At 42.7% G+C, this 13,398-nt stretch overlaps 1 protein-coding gene across 4 annotated transcripts in view; it reads left to right on the top strand.

Annotated features, from left to right (window-relative positions):
- NHSL1 (NHS like 1) overlaps positions 1–13,398 on the top strand; it is a 255,484-nt gene that overhangs the window by 141,193 nt on the left and 100,893 nt on the right. Inside the window, exon 1 of one of the 4 annotated variants that reach the window (XM_068231672.1) lies at positions 4,888–5,260. The exons of the other annotated variants lie outside the window; for them this stretch is intronic. Within the exon in view, the coding sequence (XP_068087773.1) occupies positions 5,245–5,260 (16 nt within the window). The 5' untranslated portion in view covers positions 4,888–5,244. Of the gene's footprint in view, positions 1–4,887; positions 5,261–13,398 lie in introns of those variants that run through there. 4 annotated transcript variants of the gene reach the window in all.

Below are 13,398 nucleotides of genomic sequence, written 5' to 3'. Positions count from 1 at the left end.
TTCAGTCAATGTTCTGTGTGTCTTTTGGCAAAATGATTGCTGTCCTAAAAGGTTGAAGCAAGTCTCCTCTGTTTAGTCATCTCCTAGAGCTGTGTCTTTGTCCAGAGCCTATGGCCATGCAAGGACAGGTGAAGCATGAACAGTCAGCAGGAAATGTCTGAAGGCTTAGCCCCTTCAAGCATTTTATTCTATCCCTATTCATCCCTTGGAATGTTTTATTACATATTCAGCTCTCTGCTTTATTCTGTGCAATTATTAAGAGCTTTGTTGGTAGTAGTGTTCTCTCACTTTCATTTCTGTTTTATAGTATATGCAAATTCCACTGTTTTATATAGAAAAAAATTACTAATATAAATGGACTCTTTGTTTAACGTCTAATATCTCATTCTTGTTTTTGTTTAGGTTTTATTGCCTGGTACACACAATGAGATTTTCTGGCAGATTTACTGCCAGATCAATTATTTCCAACTTTTCCGATCTGATTTCCGATCGATTTTCCATCCACTTCTGTAGAAAACCGATTGGTAAATCGATCAGAATTCAGATCGGACATGTTGGAAATAATCGATCTGGCAGTAAATCTGCCAGATAATCTCATTGTGTGTACCTAGCATAAGAAGGGTTTCACTTGACATAAACGAATATGTGGCTGGTGGTTGGTTGGTTCTACTGTTATTTTCAGTCAAGTATCTGATTCCTAAAAGCCCCATGTCCAACCCTTCATTGTACATCTTCCATATTATAATATATCACAAGACACAGCTAAATGCCTAGACTTTCACTCTCAGAACTGCAGTGTTTAGTAGAGTTTGGGAATTTTATCTGAGCTTTGACATTTACTGTATTTTACAAATCTAATTATGCTTATTTGCACTTTGAGCACTGATAAACCTGTAACTACATTTCCTAGGCATAGCATTCTTCCTTATTCCCACTCATGTTGTTTAAACCGGAGCAGCTCATTTTACCAAGCGCCAAAGCTGGTTGCCGTCATAGCAGCAATGCATAATGGTAAATTGGAGTTCTGTCGCTTGCCAGACCCCGATTACATCTCCCTCGGAAGGGGTAGTATTTAACACCACTGGGGAGTTTAGAGGCAGCAGGGAGAGCCGTCATTTAGCTCGCCCTGCTCCGAATTGTCTGGCGCCGTAATAACATGCACCCATTTAAACCTCTGTTCACACTTTTGACAATCCAAACAATCATTTGATTCATTTTGGATGTTTTTCTCCTGTACAAACATGTTCCTTGGATATTGCTGTGCATCATCTGCAGATGGGCAGGATTTTCCTGCATCCCCAAGCAGTCAGCAGGACTTGGCAGAAGCCTGTGCATGCTCCGCAGAGATGGTTGAAACGGTAGCAGTTCTTTCAGGTAACCTAAGGTGCAGGGGAGTGGAGAACGCACATCCAGTGGTGTAGCTACAGGTCCATGGTTCCCAGTGTACACTGGGTCCACCCCTTTACTTTAAGTATAATAATCGAATGATAGAAACCACCAAAATGTTTCTGAGCACAGCCAGTGTTACAGAGGCAGGAAAGAAATGGTTTGCTAACAATAATTACTATTGAAAGCAGGTGTAGAGGTGATCATTACCACTAAAGCACCAATAAAGCGCTAATGCATCGACTGGAGGAGGGGGGGTGTGTGGGCCCTTCACATCCAGGGGCCCTGATATGATTGAAACTTCTGCGTCCCTTATTGTTACACCAATACACATCCATTTGCAGGGTTGCATTATAGTTATCTGGTTCTCTGCTGTACATTCATTAGAATTATCTTTGTGTATATTTCCATATAGTTGTGGTGTTTTCTGTCTAACAGATATCTGGTGAGGATTTTTTTACATACTGTAGTAGATATTTTGAAAAAGAGCTTTGTGATTTTGTAAGGTAAAATAAATACATTAGATGCCTGGTGTGTGTGGAAGAGAAATGTCACGTTTTTGGGCAAGCAGGCAGCAGGTGTGCAGCTATGTGTATAATGACTGTAGGGTACTAGTCATTATGTTGGGTATCCGATTTCTCCTCAGCATGACATCCACACTCAAATAGATGACAGCTGCATGTCATTTGACATGGATGGCCTAATGTTTTTTTCAGGGCTGTGGAGTCGGAGTCGTGGAGTCGGGCAATTTTGGGTGCCTGGAGTCGGAGTCGGGAAAAAATGCACCGACTCCGACTCCTAATGAATTTGTAACTGTAATTAAAATAGAAAATATGATAAAATGTTTTATTTCTCAGATAACAGTCATTAAAAATGATGTATATATACAGTAATAGCTGTGCTTAGTCCACAAAAATGAAATAAACCAATCAAAATTAGTTACTTGTGCTGCTTCAATAAAGCAGTCTCCGTATTTTTAAGGTCAGATATACATATCTGATTGTGACTGTATATATGTGTACACAGGAATCTCTTATATATACTAAATAACATCTATGCTGTAAGAATAAAGCCTGATGTGTAGCTGTGTCACTAATAGAGATGGTCAATGAGATGGAAATAATTCTGCACTGATGCTGATTTATGCAAATGTATGCACTCCCTTTGCTGATGAAATCAAATAATTTGATATGTTGTTAAAATTTGGTTTGGTGACTACAAATTAAAGGGTACCTGAGACGGATGAAAAGTAAAGTTTTATACATACCTGGGGCTTCCTCCAGCCCCCTTCAGGCTAATCAGTCCCTCGCTGTCCTCCACCACCCGGATCTTCTGCTATGAGTCCTGGTAATTCAGCCAGTAAGCGCTGTCCGGCCGCATGCCGCTCCCACAGCCAGGAACATTCTGCACCTGCGCAATAGTGCTGCACAGGTGTAGTATGCTCCTGGCGGCGGAGTGTGTGCATGCGCACTACGCCCGACTGGCTCAAGTACCTGGACTCATAGCAGAAGATCCAGGTGGTGGAGGAGGACAACGAGGGACTGATTATCCTGAAGGCGGCTGGAGGAAGCCCCAGATATGTATAAAACTTTAATTTCATCTGTCTCAGGTTTACTTTGTTACACAGTAGTACTATACTCTACATATGCACTCCCCACAGAGCTGCAGGGAATCCACACAGAGGTGTTGTCTGTCACCCATAAACCTGGTTCAGATTGTGCATGAAGAATGTGTAATAGAGGAAGAATCTCTTCATTCCCCTGCAGAGTACCTGCACATCACTCTTACATGTACCCACACTTACATTGCCTAGGGCCTGATAGATGTTCTTTGTTCCAGTTTGTACCTTTTACAAGTACTCTTACCAAGGACTAGTTTTAGTCTAAAGGGAATAAATATAGTAGTCTACATATCCTTCTCACTTCAGTTGTCTTGTAAAATTCCTAAGCGTTGGCAGTTAAGAGACGAATTTCATGTTACATACTTTTAATCAACAAAATTGTAATATGCAAATTAGAGGAGTCGGAGTCGTTGGATTCCTAAACTGAGGAGTCGGAGTCGGTGGATTTTTGGACCGACTCCACAGCCCTGGTTTTTTTTAGTGGTCAGTATCTTCCTATTATCGATCGTTTACCACCTCACTTAGTGCCCCACTCCATATCAGAACAGATATCAGGAGAGATCTGATCTAAAGGCTCATACACATGTCCAACAAAAGCGCACAACCAACCGGACAACATGACTGACCGCACGACCAAGCAATTGCATGACGTGTATTTTCCAGGCACATACCAACTGAACGACCAACTCATTAGCATAGTGCACTCACAAGTGGAACAATGGACTTCCTGGGGACTGCACACCGAGATGGATGTCAGTTATTATTACAAACATAGTTTAGAGCAGAGACATGTTACCCAGCAGCCAAAATAATAAATACAGTAATTTTAGCTTTTGGACTTTTCTGTTAGTTGTGATATGCAGCAATAGTTTTTTTTAAGCCACAGACATAACGTTACAGGCATTCCCCAGTTGTTGTATAAAGCCCCTGTTAAAAATGAGCAATAAGATGCACACAATTTCTCTAGCCTTAAAGTGAACCTAAACTGAGAGGGATATAGATGTTTCCTTTTAAACAATACTAGTTGCCGGGCAGTCCTGCTGATCTGTTTGGCTGTAGTAGTGACTGAATCAAACACCTGAAACAAGCATGCAGCTAATCCAGTATGACTTCAGTCAGAGCACCTTATCTCCATGCTTGTTGAGGGGCTGTGGCTAAAAGTATTAGAGACACAGGATCAGCAGGAGAGTCAGGCAACTGGTATTATTTTAAAAGGAAAAATTCATATCCTTCTCAGTTTAGGTTCCCTTTAATATGTGCTTGTTATTGTTAAATAAAGTTAATTGATTTTGAAACAATTTCCCCTCTTCTGGCCTTTAAATATGCATGTTATTTTATAATTAAGTAAATTGAAACAGAAAATCTCTACACTTGCTTGTAGGTAAATGTATTGGCTGAAAAAGAAGAGTGACCATCTCAGATCTACAGTGTTGCTGTTTATAATTGGACACCTCAGATTTTTTCTCCCAAGTCCCACCACCCTGTGTCAATAGAGAATGCAACAAGTGCAGGCCTGGGGGTGTTGTGTGCGGGACTCCCTCACTGCAGTAAAGATTTACCGGAATCCAATGACCTCTTTTGCTAGGTGCTAATATTCTGTATAGATTGTGTATTATTATTTATCCTTCATATTTATGTTATGCTCAGTTTTGCTTGTCAGCAAACGTCCTAATGAATTCCATATGATAAGCTCACACAAAGCAGCGTGCCAGTAATGTGCTCAGGGGACTGGAAAACAAGCCAGGCATTCCAGAACAAGAAAACAAAAAAGCATGATCCACAAAGAGCTGTGTTAGTGTTTCACAACAAACAGTTGAGTTGGATTAAGAGCGATTTACCATTCCTGCCTCTTCCATTTGACGTGCCTAAGCCCTGTGCACACAACACTGAAAAATGCTGACAGATAAGATTGAACAATTGGACCTGGGCTGCTGCTGCTATCACCAACCATAGAGAGGCAGCAGCATTTTCCCTGTGTCTCTCCTTAGCTCTTATTTTTGGAATGGAGGGGAGTCAGCTGGAGAAGAGCACTGAGGGTTACATGCCAAACGTCTGGCTCAGATAACACAGGATTGGATGGCAGCTTCCTTTCACAGCACGAGCTGGAGTGGTGCCACGGTTTTGTGTGTGTGGACTGTATACTGAATGAAGGGAGCTAGGGAACAGCTGTATGTAGTGCGGCACTGTGTGCTTGGAGGGCTCCGCAATTCCCTGGCATTACATGGAATGGACACGCAATGTTTTTCCTGAAAGGTGAGCTGTTTATTTCCTCTCGGATAGTTGTCAGAAAGTCTGCAGCTTCTTTCTCTGCTTTCCTCTTCATCCCCTCAAGTCTTCCTATGAGACAAACTTTTCAGAGAGCCTGACTGTAGCGAGGATTCCATTGTTCTCATTGTTCTTTCCTAGAAATGGATTTTCTCCTGCTCCTCCTGTGTAAATGTTTGTGATTCCTCAAAGATGACTTTGCTGTGTTTCGCCATAACCATCAGCAGTTTTTGTGCTAGCTGTTGTTGCTGTCACTTCGTATACAGATGGACTAGTCTCTGCATAGGAAAGCAGTTGGACTTATTTTAGAAGTCAGTTTAGAACTATGGTATGTAAGGGGCAGTAACCGAGAGCAACCGGGCCTATTTCAGCTGTGTGGCTGCCAGAATAATAAAAAATGAACACTGAGTGGTTGTTATGAGTAAGTATGAGCTTTCTAACAGTATGTACAGTTATGGGATGTATTAGTGGGATCTTTCGGAAGAGCTTTACCTGTATATTAAAAGCTTATGGAGGACTGAGAGATGGGAGAGTAAGCTGTCGCCAGCACTAGCAGTCTTGAGGAAAACCATAACAATCAGAGTTGAAAGCCCACCCCATGTGCTAGTCTTTCCTGAGCAGTCAGTGGTGGTCAATAGCAAGGTGTAGTGCTAGGCATTGAACAGGTATCACAACACCACATAGACTGATTAACGTTTTTTCCTATCCTCTTGCTATAGGTGGAATAGAAAACTTTATAGGGGTATATAATACAGTTACAGATAACTTTGGTAACAAAGGAATATTATAGAAACTATATTTTACACATGCTGGTGTATTACACTTTGCCGCCTATAGTTGGAGAATGTCGGCACACATCTGACTGTTGGCACTGTGCAGCATTATTACTTCTCCCTCATGCTAGTCACAGTGTATGGAAGTAATCAGCACAGTCATTTGCTGGGCAGGCTAGCACAACTGGAGCAGCCATACAGACTCTTTTAGTAGTATTATATTTCTTTATACAAAACTAAGAATCAGAACGAACAGGGGGTTGTGTAAGAACAGGACAAAGGAATCCAGGTCCGAAACAAGTACTGCTCTTCCAAAACAAAGCCTACTCTGTAATGCTGGTTGCTTCACACTTGTACTGCTCTTCACCATATCAAATGAAAGGCAAAATCATTTAACTGGAAGAACTGTAACTGAATGAGAAATACAAATTCTCCATCCAGTTATGTAAGGGTCCTTTTACACAACAGTTGCTGTCAGTTGTAACTGATGTGCAGTCCAGTGTCCATGTCCCTATGGCCTATTTCACACTATGATGAAAAACTGAAGCTTTTCCACAATGCACCGCTATGGAAGGGAAAAAAAAATGCATTAAAGAGCAACGTATTAATGGACAGCTATCTAGGTTAACTAAAATGCCACATATATTTCCAGGAATTACTAGCAAATAGCAATACTGTAAATGTAATATTTTTTTCACATAAAAATGAAAAGGCACCTGCCTGTTCATTTTTATGTGAAAAAAATATTACATTTACAGAGAACAGTTTTCACTGTGGATATTACTATGGAGGACTGTGTCCAGTGTAAAGTAAACAGAGCCAGGAAGGGCTCATTTTGAATGGGGAAGGGGGGGGGGGGGGGGGTGAGAATAACATCCAAGAACAGGAATAAAGTAAGCCTGCTTCTATTCAGACCCTTCTCTGTATCTAAAAATCACTCAGCTGTTCCCATAGAGAAGTGAAACCTATTTACATAGTACAGCTCTAATGTGATAGCCCCTTAGGAATATCATTACATCTTGTTGTGAGGTGATAATATTGTCCATTGCACTGCAACACAATGGACATAGTGTGAAAGGAGCCTTAATGAGGAATCAAACTTAAGGGGCCCATACACTGGTCGATTTCAGCCATTGATCGTTTCTATAGAATCGATCGATCAGAAATAGATTCTATAAAATTTCCCATTCGATCGATTTGTGGCCGATTTCGATTGAATTCATCTATCTGACAGGATGGAAGATCTAGGTCGATCTGCTGCTGCCAGCAGATCGATGGCCCATAGAGTTGCATTGGATCTAATGGTCCAATAATGCATTTAGTTCGATTTCCAATAGATTTCATTCTGAAATCTATTAGAAATCTGTTCCTAGTGTCTGGCACACATCAGATAGATTCCTGTCAGATTCGACCTGACAGGCATCTGCCAGAAATCTATCTGATGGTCGAATCTGCTGCAAATCTATAAGTATATGCAACATACACTGATAGATTTGCAGCAGATTCGACCATAAGATAGATTTCTGTCAGGTCGAATCTGACAGGAATCTATCTGATGTGTGCCTCATACTAGGAACAGATTTCCAATAGATTTCATTCTGAAATCTATTGGAAATCTATTGAAAATCTAAAGACATTACTGCACCATTAAATTGGGGAATTTGATAGAATCGATTTCTGATCGATCGATCGCCGAATGAAATCGACCAGTGTATGGACCCCTTAAAAAGAAGCTTTGATCATATTATATACACCCACATAATTACAAATAGAATATACACAATGCTACATAGTTACTCCTCCAGTTGTAGTTTCCTATAGAAAGGGGTGGGGCTAGAGGCTCAAAAGACCCTCCAGGGCACTGCATGTTATAAGCTCTGTACATACGCTGGATTAAACTCTTAAGATGGCCATCAAGCACCAAGAACTTGCACTATATGTTCAGGAGGCCCCAATAGCACCAAACACACCACTCTCCCCTTCACCCCTCCTGCTGGAAGACGCGCCATCTCCCATGCGCCCCTTTCATAGCAACAGACATGTCTCTAGGCTAGCAACGCATCTGTACAGTTCTGGGCCCCAAACTGATTCAGTATGATCCCTGTGTACTTGTATCTGAGGCAATACATTTGTGATTGGTCCATGAAAATTCAACATAACTAACCACTTTTTTCCTCGCAGATCTGTCTGTACGTAGCACTAGAGAACAACGCTTTTGTGTTTACCTGAAACTGGCTGACAGCTACCAGTCTGCTGTGCCTGTTCTAGCCTGTCTTCTGTGCCTGTACTAGCCAGTCTGTTGTGCCTGTACCAGTCAGCATGTAGTGCACATTACTCCTTTCTACTGCCAACCACATAAAGACACATAGGACTCTCAGCCATTGACTGGATGACAGGGAAGGAGCAATAATGCAAGTATACTTCATAAAGAATCAGGCTTCTATAATGAGACACCCACAGCACTGTGCACCCAGAGGCTGGTGCCTCCCCGGCCTCTGCCCGGTTCTGGCGACAGTTATTGGAAGTATGTTCGTAGCTTTTCATAAATGACATGTAGATCAGGTCTGATCATTGCACAGTGAAGTCCCAGGTTTTGATACTGGGGGACACATGCGCTGTTAAATTTTGATACCTGGGAACACATTGTTCTCATCCCCAAACCTCCTTATTGCTCATTTTTTGCAGGACTGTTGTGTTCATGTACTATTATATTATTGTTGTGCAGAAGTGTCATGCAGAAGTTTCATACTGACAACATTCAGAGGTAATTGCATGATATAACTGCATGTTGTCATTCATAAGTGTATTGAGAGGTCACACTTGTCATGAAGTGTATTGAGAGGTCACACTTGGCAAGCCAGGCAGTATGCACCTGTTGCCATTTGCTCTGTGACTTGTCACTACACCATAAATTGCTGCTCTAGCTATGCCTGATTAAAATATGTGAAAAATGTAGATGATGTTTACAGTAGTTAGTTAAAGATGCCTGGGACTTGTAACCCAGACTTGTAACATTTTCCCTGCAGCCATTTTGTGACATGTCCGTTGTATATTCTTAGATAATTATTTTGGCTTACCCCGAAATACATCCAGGGGGCTATTTTTTTAACCAGCATATTTACTGCGAGGTGAAAAAAATTTAAATTGTGGTATATTACAATTCAAGTCAAATGGGATGGACCTTTGAAGGGCGTGGTCCATAATGCTGCAGTGGGGGTAGCGACATTTGCTGTTACTGTGACTTTATAAATAACAGCCCACATACACCGTTGGTTATTGCTTGCCACATCACAGGGTGTGCTTTAAAGTACAAGTGAAGTGAGAAGAATATGGAGGTTGCCATATCTATTTCCTTTTATACAATACCAGTTGCCTGGCAGCCCAGCTGCTCTATTTGGCTGCAGTAGTATTGAAGGTGGCCATACATCAGGCGACATAGCAGCCGATTGACAATCCAATTTGATGATTATAATCGAATTGGATGAAAATTGTTTTTTCCAAGAGCATGCCCAATCAATGATGCGACCAATTGCAGGCCAAAGTGCTCGAGCGTGTGCGGGGCAGTAGCGGCGTGCAATATCGGGACAAGCAAGGAATGTGACGGAACCCCCAGCACTGTGACGTCACACACAACCATTTTAGGCCAGCAGCAACCATGGAGAAAAGGGGGGTGGAAGAGGACAAAGCCAGCATAGATAGGTAAAGTTTAAATGCATGGGGGGGAGGGGGGGGGGGGGGGGGGGGGAGACAGCGTCACAAGGCCAAATCCTACAAGATTTTATGCTGAAGTCGATCGGGAATCTTCCGGTGGTGTATGGGCAGCTGACAGATATCTCTCTGATCAGAGAGAGATCTATCTCTTGGCCGAATCTGCCCATCATTGCTAGATATATGGCCACCTTCCTCCTCCGTCCCACGGTGGTCACCCTAGGCCCCCTGAAAGCACAGTTAACAATTTGTCTTGCTGTGGCACAGGCGCAGTAGTGCCTGCAATACTTACTTACCTTTCCCGGCTCCAGCGCAGTAGCGGCTCCCCGATGGGCTAAGGCGGAAATAGCCGATCCCCATCGAGTCTGGCCTACTTCGCAGGTGACTTGCGCCTGCACAGCAAAGCAGACCCAACTGGGGTCGTCTATTTCCGCCTGATCCCGAGCCGAGAGCCGCTACTGTGCCTGCGCTGTAGCCGGGAAGGTAAACCTTTACATGCCCGCCATTCGGAGGGGCCTAGTGAGACCACCGTGCGATGGAGGATGGCGGAAGCCTCGATAGGATCCAGAGGCTTCTGCCATCCTGAGGTAAGCACCTCCCAGGGGTACTTTTTCTGTTTCAGGTTTTCTTTAACTCTCTCGCCTCAGTTGTCCTTTAAGAAACCAAGGAAATAAGATGCATGCAGTTTCTCATATGGATGTCTAGTACAGAAATCACGTTTCAGTTCACCAATGGGCACTTAAGTTATACACTTTAGATTTTCCAACTTTTTATTCCATATTGTTCTATCCTGAAAGTTTAAAAGTACCTATTAATAATCTATATTGCACAGTCTTTCCACTTCAATTTAATATGAGGGAAAATATCCATGTATATTCACTCAGTTTACCCCTTCGCTACATACATTGGATAAGATTGTACAATCAAGATTATATCACTACTGGGCACCTTTAAGGTTGCCATTCATACGGCGACTTGGCGGACGATCAACCATCCAATTCAATTATTATAATGGAAATCTGTGCCGCCAAGTAGGCCTGAAAGATAAATCGAATTTAAACCGAAATCGTGATCACCAAGATCACAATTTTGGAATCGGCAAAGCGGCAATTATCGTGATCACGTCATTTCCACATGGGGAAGTGGCTTAAAACTTACCCAAATACATACTGCAGCGTTGGACATACCTTCCACACAAGTCGAAATGATGTTCGTCCTCTATCGCTGTCAGCCTACTCTTGTGCTTGGCAAAACTACGGGTATTCCGTGCATTAGAGCCTGCAGGAGGCGAAGTGGATAGGTGGGCATTGCTGGACTCGTGCTGGAAGCTATGTCCAGAACTGATGCCGCTTGGGGGACAGAGGAGGCTCAGAGAGACACAGAGTGGGCACAGACACAAAGGGGGCAAGAGAGACCGAGGGGAGGCATAAAGAGGCAAAGGAAAGGGGGCACAAATAGAGATGGGGGACAGAGGGGGAACAAACAGCAAAGAGGGGGAACAAAGCTTGATTTGAAGGAAATCGTGAATCAAAATCGCAATTTCAGACAGAAATCGCTCAATTCAATTTTTTCCTAAAATCGTTCAGGCCTACCGCCAAGTGCATGCCAGACTGACAATGCGATCGGCTGGACATGCTGCAAGATGTAGAACTGACTTGCTCAATCGGGTGTGCTGAGGTAACTGCGAGCGTTATTGGGACAAGCGATGACGCCCTCGATGCTGTCCCCCCCCCCCCCCCCCCATGTGTAATGTGGCCCCTGGTGCCCAGTGCACTCTGTACATTACCTGACCTGACTCTATACATTATCCACCTTTTGCATTACAAAATGCACTGCTTTATAAATAACGTGAAAATTGCAATGAGAATTGGCCATGATGTGATAGGCATTGTGAACTGATAGAACCTTTGCTTCGTTACAAATGATGTTGTTTTATGCCTTGTGTCTGTCTGCTGAGTTGGTGAGCTTTGGGTGCTGCGATCAGCTCATTAGCAGTTTGTGCATGTGACATTTTCCCATCTTGTAAATGCCATAGTTTCTAAAATGGATTGATGTGGTGAGGATTGCATAGAGATGCAAGATGGACTTTATCATTTTTACTCGCTCTTGTGCAAGAAATTCTTGTGAGCATGTGGTCTTCATTAATTTGTTGTAGTTCGCAAATGAACTACCTAGATGCAGTCACCGTTTGCTGAACATTGGGTATGGGTATAGTATCTCCACTTTATGTATCACTAATAGAAGGTATGCCTGGCGATCTGCTCAGTGTATGGCACTGTCAGGGTTTTCTGTATCACTTTAGGGTTAAAGTAAGGAATGTAGGAGAGCATGACTTACATTTCTTGCAAAACAGCTGACAGCAAATAAATCCAGATGTTTCTTGGAAGCCCAGAGCTGCATGACTGCCTGATTGATGAAATTCCTGTTTTGATGAAATTTCTATAGATGTTAGAAGCTGCTTCCCATCTGGAATCCCATTTCCTTCTTTGAAAGTGATAGAGATTAGTGCAGAACTTTGTTTGGGAAGCGCATACATCGCCCTTGGCTGTGCATTAAAGGTGTCTGTCCGTGGGTTATTATAGCGGCACATTACAGCTAATCTCTGTGTTGTGTAAAGAGGAACTCCCTTGCTCAGTCAAAATGTGATTATAGAATGAACCAATAGAACACAAACTTTGCCTTTATGTTGTCTGCACTTGTCAGGACTGCCAAATTACAGAAAAGGTTTGGCTGAATTTTCACACAGACTGTACGGATTAAATATGTTCCTTTTATCTCTGTTATCTTTTTATCAAAGATGTGCTACTTTAAACGCAATGTAGTTCTGCTGCAAGGTGAGCGAAAAGAAGGCATTAGACACGGCCCTAATTTACTAAAAGGCTTTTGCCTACTGCCACCATGCTAGTTTGTCACGAAACCTATCCTTTGAATTTTGTATTTCAAAAGAAAGACAATTAGGTGAAGTGCAAAGCGGAAGCACAGAGTCTCTGACTGGTACCATGAAAGAAGGATATTATGGCTGTGGGTGGACTTTGGTTGTTACAAAAGATAACTGTCAATGTTATGTTGTATATTTTATTCATATAATTTATACTTTAGGAACATTCATATTTTCATATTAGTACACATGGGATTGTTTACCATGTCCCACACGTGTGTGCCCAGCACCAGTGTCTTGACTCTGCTTGTTGTCCTCATGGCCCCCCCGCCCCTGTCCTCATAGCTCCTGCGCCTGGCGGGAGTTCCTAAGAGCGCCACAGAGCTATCTTATGAACGAATGCTATCTTGTGAACGAATGCTAGCTTGCTCTGCACTCATGTGGTTTGGAATGTGCGTCTTCGCTGTTCATATTCACGCACCATCGCTAGGGGGAGCTTCCTTGTTTTCCTATTTGACTGGAGGATTCTGTTTAATATAAAGATGACCGGGGACCAGGAACAGGGCGGACCCTATGGACAACAAGCAGCACCAGGACACTGCTGAAAATAAATTTAGCCCACCAGGGGCTTCAGTCATTTTCCTGTCAATTTATATTCCACATTTCTTGTTAGTAAGAGGGCTTTTCGTTCTCTTTTAGCCCACTCCGATAGTGGTTCTGAACGAGCTGGGTATTCTGAAGTCGGGGGAACTCTCCTTAGACACCTC

The sequence above is a fragment of the Hyperolius riggenbachi genome, chromosome 4 (assembly GCF_040937935.1).
Source record: "Hyperolius riggenbachi isolate aHypRig1 chromosome 4, aHypRig1.pri, whole genome shotgun sequence".
Taxonomy (NCBI): domain Eukaryota; kingdom Metazoa; phylum Chordata; class Amphibia; order Anura; family Hyperoliidae; genus Hyperolius; species Hyperolius riggenbachi.
The sequence above is the reverse complement of the archived record's forward strand: the minus strand, read 5'-3'. Positions and strand labels throughout refer to the sequence as shown.